Source organism: Equus caballus, chromosome 17, assembly GCF_041296265.1.
Source record: "Equus caballus isolate H_3958 breed thoroughbred chromosome 17, TB-T2T, whole genome shotgun sequence".
Taxonomy (NCBI): domain Eukaryota; kingdom Metazoa; phylum Chordata; class Mammalia; order Perissodactyla; family Equidae; genus Equus; species Equus caballus.
In genome coordinates, this window is record NC_091700.1 from 39767976 (window position 1) to 39780563 (window position 12588).

The 12588-nt window shown below is 43.6% G+C and overlaps 1 protein-coding gene across 16 annotated transcripts in view; it reads left to right on the forward strand.

Annotated features, from left to right (window-relative positions):
• ATP7B (ATPase copper transporting beta) overlaps window positions 1-12588 on the forward strand; it is a 111388-nt gene that overhangs the window by 51327 nt on the left and 47473 nt on the right. For 8 of the 16 annotated variants that reach the window (XM_014732067.3, XM_070239668.1, XM_014732068.3 and 5 more), the window contains one exon: window positions 6755-7985. In XM_014732067.3, coding sequence (XP_014587553.1) covers window positions 6755-7985 — 1231 coding nt within the window. Of the gene's footprint in view, window positions 1-3874; window positions 4132-6754; window positions 7986-12588 lie in introns of those variants that run through there. The other 8 variants (XM_005601191.4, XM_070239673.1, XM_070239675.1 and 5 more) reach the window with 2 other exon arrangements.

Consider the following 12588-nt stretch of genomic DNA (forward strand, 5'->3'; position numbering starts at 1 on the left):
CCTAGAGGAAATGGATAAATTCTTGGACTCCTACAATCTCCCAAAGCTCACTCAAGAAGAAGCAGACAATTTGAACAGACCAATCACAAGGGAAGAGATTGAAACAGCAATCAAAAACATCCCAAAAAATAAAACTCCAGGACCAGATGGCTTTCCTGAGGAATTCTACCAAACTTTCAGAGAGGATTTAATACCTATCCTTTTCAAGCTATTCCAAAAAATTAGGGAGGATGGAACACTTCCTAACACATTCTATGAGGCCAACATCATGCTGATACCAAAGCCTGATGAGGACACCATGAAAAAAGAGAACTACAGGCCAATATCACTGATGAACATAGATGCAAAAATTCTAAACAAAATGTTGGCAACCAGAATTCAGCAATTCATCAAAAGGATCATACATCATGATCAGGTGGGATTCATACCAGGGACACAGGGATGGTTCAACATCCGCAAATCAATCAACGTGATACACCACATCAACAAACTGAGGAATAAAAACCACACGATCATCTCAATAGATACAGAGAAAGCATTTGACAAGATCCAACAGCCATTTATGATAAAAACTCTGAACAAAATGGGCATAGAAGGGAACTACCTCAACATAATAAAGGCCATATATGACAAACCCACAGCCAACATCATACACAGTGGGCAAAAACTGAGCACCATCCCCCTGAAAACAGGAATGAGACAAGGATGCCCTCTCTCACCACTCTTATTTAATGTAGTACTGGAGGTCCTGGCCAGAGCAATCAGGCAAGAAAAAGGAATAAAAGGAATCCAAATAGGGAGGGAAGAAGTGAGACTCTCGCTGTTTGCAGATGACATGATCTTATATATAGAAAACCCCAAAGAATCCATTGGAAAACTGTTAGAAGTAATCAACAACTACAGCAAAGTTGCAGTGTATAAAATCAATTTACATAAATCAGTCGCATTTCTATACTCTAATAACGAACTAACAGAAAAAGAACCCAAGAACACAATACCATTCACAATCACAACAAAAAGAATAAAATACCTTGGGGTAAATTTAACTAAGGAAGTGAAGGACCTATATAATGAAAATTACAAGGCCTTTCTGAGAGAATTGGATGACAACATGAGGAGATGGAAAGACATTCCATGTACATGGATTGGAAGAATAAAGATTGTTAAAATGTCCGTTCTACCTAAAGCAATCTACAGATTCAGTGCTATCCCAATCAGAATCCCAATGACATTCTTTACAGAATTAGAACAAAGAATCCTAAAATTCATATGGGGCAACAAAAGACCCCAAATTGCTAAAGCAATCTTGAGGAAAAAGAACAAAACGGGAAGCATCACAATCTCTGACTTCAAAACGTACTACAAAGCTACAGTAATCAAAACAGCATGGAACTGGTAAAAAAACAGGTGCACAGATCAGTGGAACAGAATTGAAAGCCCAGAAATAAAACCACACGTCTGTGGACAGCTTATCTTCAACAAAGGAGCTGAGGGCATACAATGGAGAAAAGAAAGTCTTTTCAACAAATAGTGCTGGGAAAACTGGAAAGCCATACGTAAAACAATGAAAATTGAGCATTCTTTTTCACCATTCACCAAAATAAACTCAAAATGGATCAAAGACCTAAAGGTGAGACCTGAAACCATAAGGCTTCTAGAAGAAAACGTAGGCAGTACACTCTTTGACATCAGTATCAAAAGGATCTTTTCAGACACCATGTCTTCTCAGAGAAGGGAAACAATAGAAAGAATAAACAAATGGAACTTCATCAGACTAAAGAGCTTCTTCAAGGCAAATTTCAGTTGTACATTAATGTTTGTCAGTCGTGTTGTAGGTGCACCACTTCACCCTTTGTGCCCACCCACCACCCTACCTTTCCCCTGGTAGCCACTAATCTGTTCTCTTTGTCTGCATTTTTAAATTCCTCATATGAGTAGAGTCATACAGAGATTATCCTTCTCTAACTGATTGAAACAAAAAAACAACCCACTAACTGGGCAAAAATATTTGCAAGTCATGTATCTGACAAAGGCTTAATATCCATAATATATAAAAAACTCTCACAACTCAACAACAAAAAAATCAAACAACCCGATCAAAAAACTGGGCTAGAGACATGAACAGACATTTCTCCAAAGAAGATATACAGATGGCCAATAGGCACATGAAAAGATGTTCATCATCCCTGATCATCAGGGAAATGCAAATCAAAAGTACACTAAGATATCACCTTACACCCATTAGAATGACAAAAATATCTAAAACTAATAGTAACAAATGTTGGAGAGGTTGTGGAGAAAAAGGAACCCTCATACGCTGCTGGTGGGAATGCAAACTGGTGCAGCCACTATGGAAAACAGTATGGAGATTCCTCAAAAAATTAAAAATAGAACTACCATACGACCCAGCTATTCCACTACTGGATATCTATCCAAAGAGCTTGAAGTCAGCAATTCCAAAAGTCCTAAGCACCCTAATGTTTACTGCAGCATTATTTACAGTAGCCAAGACATGGAAGCAACTTAAGTGCCATCAACAGATGAATGGATAAAGAAGATGTGGTATATATATACAATGGAATACTACTCAGCTGTAACACAGAACAAAATCGTCCCATTTGCAACAACACGGATGGACCTTGAGGGAATTTTGTTAAGTGAAATAAGCCAGTTAGAGAAGGATAATCTCTGTATGACTCTACTCATATGAGGAATTTAAAAATGCAGACAAAGAGAACAGATTAGTGGCTACCAGGGGAAAGGTAGGGTGGTGGGTGGGCACAAAGGGTGAAGTGGTGCACCTACAACACGACTGACAAACATTAATGTACAACTGAAATTTCACAAGATTGTAACCTATCAACTCAATAAAAAGAAAACCCACACACAGACACACACACAGACACACACACATTGAAAACTATCCAGACACCCAGCAACTGTTATTAGGTTGCTCCTAAACCAACAGATACTCTGGTGATTCATGAAGTTGTGTTATTTGCAGACCTCTGTCTTCCGTAAATGCTTGTTCTTAGAAACCTACCGTTCTAGAAGGGGGACCTCTGAGTATTGTTTTCTACAAACAAATAGCTTCCAACACTTCTGCAGGCCCTTTTGGCAGGAGCATAGAATCAACAATCCAGGACTTAAGAGCCAGCATTAGGGCTTGGGATTTGGTGACTTGTAGCTAAAGGTAGAACCAAGAAAAATAAGTTGGGTAAGTAAATCATTAGGGATTTCTTTTTCCAACAGAAGAGATGATTGATGGTTAGGTCTTATTATAAAGAAGCAATTTCTGCTTACAAAGATAGTATATTAAGGTGAATGTGCTTGAATATCTTAGTTTTTCCTTCATTCTTTTCAATTAAATAAGTATTTAATTAATACCAGTTATAATCAAGTCACTGTTCTGGATCTCCTTTCTGCTCATGTTATTTCAATTTTCAAATTGTTTTTTAGAATTTGGTAATGCATGTGTGTTGTACAATAGGTTGTACAGTGAAAAGTAACTCTTTTTCCCCCACTCCTGTACCCCAGCTACCTGATCCCTTCAGCTGCCCAGTCCTCCTCAAACTCTGCACTGGTTTCTTATATATTCTTCCAGAGGTAATCTATGTATTTACAAGCATCTGTGTGTATATTAATCTTTTTCTCATACAAATAATGCTAGCATACTGCGATAGACTTATTTTGGTGGCCCTCCTAATGAACTACACCTCCTTGTATTCAAGCCTTTATGTAATTCCATTCCACATTGACTGAGCTTGGCCATGTGACTAGCTTTTCCAATGATGAGTTAGCGAATGTGATGCAAGTGAAGGCTTGGTAAGTGACTGCACCATGGGACTTGTTCTCTGGGAATGCTCACTATTGTGACACTCCCTCTCAGAACCCAGAACCCGCCAACTGTCAAGTACTCAACCTAGCCGTGTGGAGAGGCTACCTGGAAGAGACCAAGGTCCAGCAGCCTCCCGATGGCAGCCAGTATCAACTTGCCACCAACCATGTGATAAATGAACCATCTTCTTGGAAGTGGAACCTGTAGCCCTGTTCAAGCCATTCCAGATGAGGAGCAGAGATGAGCTTTTCCTGCCAACCCCTGTCCAAATTGAAAAACTGTGAGCTGTCATTGTAAGCCACTAGATTTGGTTTGTCATATAGCAATAGATAACCGAAACACTATATACCCTATATATTTTTTCACTGAACAATATATTGGCTATCAGTCTATTTCTTTTCTTTCTTTTTTTTTGAGGAAGATTAGCCCTGAGCTAATTGCTGCCAATCCTCCTCTTTTTGCTGAGGAAGGCTGGCCCTGAGCTAACATCCATGCCCATCTTCCTCTACTTTATATGTGGGACGCCTACCACAGCATGGCTTTCCAAGCGGTGCCGTGTCTCTACCCGGGATCCAAACTGGTGAACCCCGGGCCGCCAAAGCGGAATGTGTGCGCTTAACTACTGAGCCACCGGCCCGGCCCCATGCCATCAGTCTATTTGAATACGTACTGTAGAGTTGCCTCATTGTTTTTAAGAGCTGCATAGTACTTCATTGTATGGCTGTGCAGTAATTTAATTAACCAACCTCTTATTGATGGACATTTTTCCAGTCCTTTGCAGCATTTAATATCTTTGTTGTGTGCTTCCTTTTGTACATGAACAGATAGACTTATTGGCTAAATTCTTAGAAGTAGAGTTGCTGGGTCAAAGAGCATATGAATTTGTAATTTTAATAGGTATTGCCAAGTTGACCTCTAGAGAGTTTACACGCCCGCTAGCTCTGGAGAACACGGTGATGGGTGTCAATCTGAGTGGTGAAAACTGCCCTGTAGTGTGCTTGGAATGTTACATTTCTCCTGTAATATTGTTTCTTCTTATATTGAAAGCCATTTGCATTTCCTTTTCGATGGACTATCTTCTTTTTTCTGTTGGATTTTTGACATTTTTCTTCTTTGAAGGAGCTCTTTATATAGTAAAGAAATTGGTTCTTAATTTGCTTAATGTGAAGCAAATCTTTTTTCCCCTCAGCTTATTGTTTGTCTTTTGCCTTGCTATGAGCAATTTTTTCTCTTATTATGGTTAGATATATTAGTCTTTTATAGCTTCTGGATTTTCTTGTTTTTGTTTTGTCATATTAAGGCTTTCCCCACTCTGAGATTATTATAGATATTGTCCCATGTTTTCTTCTGGTATTTTTATTTCATTTTTTACATCTTCATCTTTGATCTATCTGAAATGTCTTTTGATACATAGGTTCCAAATTTATATTTTTCTGAATAGATTTCACAGGTGGCTACCCAATTGTCCATTACTACTGTTATATCATTCTTATCATACACTACATTTTTGTATTGGTACCACAGATAATTTCAGTATATTTATTAGATTCAACAAACTCTTTTGAGTTGCTACCCATAAATTATTTAATTACACCCTTTTTTCTCTACTATTTTAGGAAATCCTACAGTGAATACTTTAAAAAAAATCTTTATAATTATTAATTCCAAACTAGCTTATGATTTCCTTTATGGATATACAAATGAACATTTATGGGCTGTTTTCAAAGTTATTTAAACTTTCATCTTGTCATGCTGCTCAAAAGCTGAAGATGGAAAGATAGCGTTTTATGTGCAGGATACAGAGAAGGTCAATCCATGTTCCTAAGGCTCATCTGAGGATAAGCAGGTTGTGTAGGTATAGAGAGGGCTATGCTTTTTTAATCATGTACCATATGTAAAAGCCTGTTCCCAAATTTCTGAAGCATGTAATAGTAGTGGTATAAAAGCTATATCTAAATTAAGAGAGTGATGAGGCTGGGACCCTTTGAAAGGAAAGTTGTGTCTTGTTAATAGAATGACTGAGGCCACATTATTATAAGAAGAAATGAGGAAAAATTACGCTTGTACTGTGGTATATCAAGAAAATGGTCCATTTGATTTGCTGAAGTACTTGTGGTTTTCGGTAATGACTGTGACTGTCCTGAACACCCAGGAGGGCAGTGACACTCAGCCAAGGCAGAACTGAGCCGTTTCCTGTTAAATTCAACTTTCTATTTTTCTGGCTTTTCCCTTCATGCCCGTCTTGACCCAGCTCTTTGTCCTCATTTCCCCTGGCTCAGGGAACGTACTTCCAGACCTTTTTTCACAGGCAATGTGGTCTGACCCCATGGAACCTGGGAGGTCTGCCCTCCCTGTGGTTGTTAACCCTAGTTAACCCCTGCTCAGAGAATGAGACAGACACCTCTAGAAGGAGACAAAGAGTTAAGGTGGCACCTACTCTTGTGTGTTTTGCAGCAGGACCCCCAAAATTTGAGCTGAAAGTACCAAGTTCTGTGGGGAGGTTTCAGGTATCAGCGGGCCACGGGGGTGGCTCTCAGGGACACCTGTGGACTCCTGTGCTCTCTGCCTCTGTCACAGGCCTGCTATGCTTGTTCTGTGCTTATAAGCTGCATCCTGTTCTCCTCCTTTCCTAGAGAAACCATGTCTTTGGGGCAAGAAAAACATTTCACTAAAGTGGACAGTTGACTTGTAGGTTCAGAATCACAGAATGTCAGAGGTAAAAGGAGCCCATCCGAACCCTTCATTTGATAAATAATGTCTTTATAGCCTTTTTTCCCTGCATTTTATGCTCTTGTACTCTTTGGATGTTTTGGCACTAGTGACATTGTTTTTCATTTTCTCAGTGCCAGAGAAGCTGGGATATCTTAGATAATGTTTAGTTTTAAGGATAAATAATGTTATTTCTTTCCCTTTTAGATACTATCTAAACTTTCTTTGCCTGCTCGCGGCTGGGAACCAACGATGAAGCAGAGTTTCGCCTTCGACAATGTTGGCTACGAAGATAGTCTGGACGGTGTCTGCCCTTCTCAGACAAGCACCGGCACCATCAGCATTTTGGGCATGACTTGCCAGTCATGTGTAAAGTCTATCGAGGGCAGGATTTCCACTTTGAAAGGCATCGTGAACATTAACGTTTCCCTGGAACGAGGCAGTGCTACTGTGAAATACATGCCATCGGTCGTGAGCCTGCCACAGGTTTGCCGTCAAATTGAGGACATGGGCTTCACGGCCAGCACTGCAGAAGGAAAGTCTGTCTCCTGGCCCTCAGGGTCTTCGTCTGCCCTGGAGGCCATGGTCAAGCTTCGGGTGGAGGGCATGACGTGCCAGTCCTGTGTCAGCTCCATAGAAGGCAAGATTGGGAAACTGCAAGGAGTAGTGAGAGTCAGGGTCTCACTCAGCAACCAAGAGGCAGTCATCACTTATCAGCCTTTTCTTATTCGACCCCAAGAGCTCAGGGACCATGTCAACGACATGGGGTTTGAAGCTGTCATCAAGAACAAAGTGCCTCCCTTAAGCCTGGGTCCAGTCGATATTGGGCGGTTACAGAGCACTAACCCAAAGACACCTTCAGCTTCTGCTAACCAGAATTCCAATAACTCTGAGACCTTGGGGCACCAAGGGAGCCAGCTAGTCACCCTGCAACTGAGAGTAGATGGAATGCGTTGTAAGTCTTGTGTCTTGCATATTGAAGAAAGTATAGGCCGCCTCCCAGGGGTTCAAAATATTCAAGTGTCCTTGGAGAACAGAACTGCCCAAGTACAGTATGACCCTTCTCGTGTCTCCCCGGGGGACCTGCAGAGGGCCATTGAGGCTCTTCCACCTGGACACTTTAAAGTTTCGCTTCCTGATGGAACCGAAGGGAGTGGGGCAGATAATGGATCTTCCACACGTCACTCCCCTAGCCCCCTGCAGAGAACCCAGGTGCAAGGCACGTGCCGTACTGTGGTGCTTGCCATTGCTGGCATGGCCTGTGCATCCTGTGTGCAGTCCATCGAAGGCCTGATCTCCCAAAGGGAAGGGGTGCAGCGAGTATCAGTCTCTTTGGCTAAAGGGACTGGAACAGTTCTCTATGATCCTTCTGTAACTAACCCAGAGGAACTCCGCGCTGCTGTAGAAGACATGGGATTTGAGGTGTCAGTCATCTCTGGTACGTAGTCGATATGTTTGAAGCACATCCTGGGGTCATCTCCTTTTCTTTTTGTGCTTACTACATGGTACCTGCACGATTAGACAGGTAAGCCACACCCACTGCTTCACATGTTGACTGTGGTGACAAAATTTTGCATCTTTTCCTCACATGGTAAGTTTGTCAGCATAGAGGAAATAGAATTTTGAAGTGTTTTGATTTTGCCTCTCATGTAGCCGGGGCTAAAATGCTGGTAAGTTCCTTGGATTTTTGGTTCTCTTCTTAAGAGAACTCTGATTTTGTATTCTTTTTTAAAAAGAATACTGTGGGAACATCAGGCCCTTCTCTCTCCACAGGAACCATCCATCATCATTTTCTCTGAAGATTTCTTTGCCAAACAAAATAAAGTAATAAATACAACAGAACCTTAGGCTCACTACCTGGAGCTCATTCTTTTTTTAATATTAGTCATTTTATTTATGTATATATGTATGTATGTATTTATTTATTTATTTTTAAGATTTTATTTTTTCCTTTTTCTCCCCAAAGCCCCCCCGGTACATAGTTGTATATTCTTCGCTGTGGGTCCTTCTAGTTGTGGTATGTGGGACGCCGCCTCAGCGTGGCTTGATGAGCAGTGTCATGTCCGCGCCCAGGATTCGAATCAACGAAACACTGGGCCACCTGCAGCGGAGCGTGTGAACTTAACCACTTGGCCACGGGGCCAGCCCCCTTATTTATTTATTTTTTGAGGAGGATAAGCCCTGAGCTAACATCTGCTGCCAATCCTCCTCTTTTTGCTGAGGAAGGCTGGCCCTGAGCTAACATCGGTGCCCATCTTCCTCCACTTTATATGTGGGACGCCTACCATAACATGACTTTTGCCACACAGTGCCATGTCTGCACCCGGGATCCGAATTGGCGAACCACAAGCCGCCGAAGCGAAACGTGTGCACTTGAACACTATGCCACCAGGCCGGCCCCCTATAGCTCATTCTTAAAATGAGAGTTAAGGAAAGGATTCAGTGATGATTTCCCTTGCCCCCTTGGTGGCTGTGAGAAGAGGGGTAGGGGTGATAATCTTCACAAAGCAAGGTGCCTACATACCTTGCCGTCATGTCACTAGACAGAGTTTCCAGGGGAGTGGCAGCAGTTCCTGCTCCCCCCTCCTCTCATTGACATGCTAGCCAGTGGCCGTTCCCTTGCGGATTTCCTCTTTCATTTCCCTTACATGGGAGCCCTGCAGAGGCAGCATCATTTTAGCACCTTCTGCGTTTTGCCGTGCACCAGGACTGTGAGAGTTGTGGGCTGCTGAATGAACAAGACACCATCTCTCCTGAGAGCTTATCTTGTGGTGATGTGGAGACCGAGGAGGAGGAAACCACTGCAGAGCAGCAGGACAAGTCCTGTGTGAGTCCAGGCGAGGGGCACCTGAACCAAGCTTGAGGGTTTAGGAAGGACTCCTCTGGGAGTCACTCCTAATTGGGAGTGAACTAGTGAGGGACAGGGCACGGGGAGGAGACTGGCAATGTTGGAGGCCCAGGAAGCAGCCTGGGCAGTGGCCTGAAGGCCTCAGAGGCAGCGCAGTGTGCTGGGGAAGCTGTAGAGGAATGTGGAGTGGCCTGAGTGTGAAGACTCAGAGGTGGTGAGACTGAGGCTGGACACTGGGTGGGCCACCTTGAATGGGGCCTACCTGTCAAGCTGAATTTGGACTTTCTTGTAGAGGTGATGGCAGTTACCAGTGGATTTTAGTCAGGAAGCACAGATCAGATTATATTTTAGAAGGCCAGTTGGTATCAGGGTGCAGTGTGCATTGAGGCACTGAGACCATGTAGGAGGATGGGTGAGAAATGATATGGAGCTGGAGAGCAAGAGATGGATTTAAAAGACCTTCAACGGGCTGGTCCCATGGCCTAGTGGTTAAGTTTGGCACACTTTGGCAGCCCAGGTTCTTGGGTTCGGATCCTGGGTATGGACCTGTACTACTTGTTGTCCTTGCTGTGGTGGCAACCCATGTGTAAAGTAGAGGAAGATTGGCACAGGTGTTAGCTCAGGGCTAATCTTTCTCAGCAAAAAAACAAAACAAAATTCAGGAGGTCAGATCTACCAAGCTTGCTTATTAAGAAGTGTGTGGCGGATGGGGGTAGGCCATGGAGGAAAGCGAGAGCCTGGGATAAGCCCTAGCTGAGGTAGACGCTGGAGGACAGCTGGCTTTGTGAATCTTAAATTCTGGGGAAGATGGGCTGGAAATGCAGATTTGAGTGATGGGAGCCATGGGAGATGACAGAAGACCCGGAAAGAGTGAGCATGAGAAGGGAAAGGAGCAGAGGGACGAATGCGAAGGCCCTGGTATAGAAGGAAGGGGTGCCTTGGGGAGGAGGACCTTGAAGACAAGTGGTGCAGGAAGAGAGTGGAGTCCTAGAAATAAAGGAAGGCAGCCGCAGAGGCTCAGGTTTAACTAGGAGGAGGCCATTGGCACCTTGGCAGGAGCTGCTTCAGGACCCCGGGAAGGTGGGAGCCCCGCCTGCATTGGGATGAGGAGGGCAGACCACCCCACCAGTAGCTTAGGCTGGGGACGGATGAAGAGGGCGATAGATGGGCAGGGGGTGGTCAAGAGAGAGGCTGAAGATAAGGAGGGAGAGCGGGACATTTTGTGAGGGACAACTATGTGGGTGGTAATGTTGTAGCTGTGTAGGTGCCAAGATACTGGCCCTGTTTGTCAGTGCAAATTGCAGGCTGGACTAGGACAGGGACATGAGCCTCTGGCTGGAACTGAGTGCTGTAGGGCAGTACCAGTTCAGCACTAAGAAGAGCTCATGGGCAGTGCCCGCTGGCCGTGCTCAGGGCCAGCTGGACTTGAGTTTCCTACATCCGCTTTCCTGGGCCACTGGGATAAAGTGTGTCTCCTGGAAAAGTTCACTCTGTTGTAGTACTTTCCTGCACTCATGCCCTTAAAGGGCCTGGGTGGGTCATGTGGAGGGACTTGGCCCCAATCTGTACTTTGTCTCTTGTGCTAAGTTTCAGGAAGGAGTTTTTTTTTAAAACAAATCTTGGAAACACAATAGAATAGGGTAAGTCCTGTACTCAAAATGTCAGAATGTAGTGTGGAGTTATCATCTGCTGCATTTGTGTGAGGCTTAAAGTTTTTCAACAGTGGAATATATTATTAGCAGTAGAAAGAAATTTGCATTGAACTGCATAATCTGGAATAATGTGCTTTGACTAAGTAAACCTGAAAGGAAAAGAACAGTGATTTTTTTGCTGAGGAAGATTGGCCCTGAGCTAACATCTGTGCCCATCTGCCTCTACTTTGTATGTGGGACACCTGTCACAGTATGGCTTGATAAGCAGTGCATAGGTCCATGCCCAGGATCCAAACCGGTGAACCCCAGGCCGCCAAAGCAAAGTGTGCAAACTTAACTACCGTGTTGCTGTGCTGGCCCCAGAGCAGTGATTTTTATTGGCTAGAATTATGTTTAGCCCAAGAGGTATTTAGGGTACCAGATTTAGCAAATAAAAATATGAGGATACCTAGTTAAATTTGAATTTCAGACAATGAATAATGTTTTAGTACATGTCCCATGCAATATTTGGGACATACTTATTCTAGAAAATTATTTGTTCTTTATCTGAAATTCAAATTTCGCTGGATGTCCTCTCTTTTACCTGGTGATCTTAATTTAGCATAAACTATCAGTGTGTGGGTGAGTCTCTTTTATAGCCACTTAACTGCTAAAAAGGCATTGTTCGTATTTGATTGGTCATTCTGGTTTGACCAGCGGCTTCTTCAGGACAGTCTTCAAACCATGTGGTTTGTTTCTCCTTTGACTCAGTAGCAGCCAGTACACAGTAGGTATTTGTGAAGGAAATAGAGAAAATGATGACTGTGACAGCAGGGTCACATGGTAGCTCACTGGAGGGGTTTAATCCGGGGAACTACTCACAAAGGTGTTAGAGAGCTGAAAGCCCGAACAGGAGTGGAGGGAAACCCAAGAGATTACAAATAGCAGAAGCCACCCCCCAGGTGGGAGGGTCTGAGGAAGAGGGGTGTTGCTGGAGCCCAGGGCCTGGGCCAGCCTGGTGGGAGCTGGCACCACTGCACCGCAAGGGGTGAGGCCGTGGCCAGGAGCTGGGAGCCCAGGAGACACGTAGGGATGTTGTGGGTTTTCTCCCTTTCTCTCCTCTTGTGTCCCACTTGTCACCTTCCATATGCCCAATTTAATCAGTAATTAGTTGACAAGGGAGCCTGGGAAAAGTGGTTTGCAGGGGTCAGCCCTCTGTGACACTGGGGCAGGGAGAAGGAGGAGACTGGTCTGAGATAACATAGGCAGATGGCAGGCATTGAATTTCAGTCAACTTATTTGACAGTTAAAAATACGTTTAGACATGGTTTTTATCTAAAGGGCAGCTCTGCATTTCTTCACTGGTTCGCATGGTAAGTACTTTTAGAATGAATGAATGGATAAATGGATATGTGAGTATAGTGTGAGGGAAGGTCATCTGTCATGTATAACATGTTCCTCTCACCCTTGTAAATAGGTCATGTCACTTTCTGAACACATTCCCTCATCCTGGCATGTGGTGAGACACTTCTGGGTCCCAGGCACTGTGCTCAGAGGCAGCC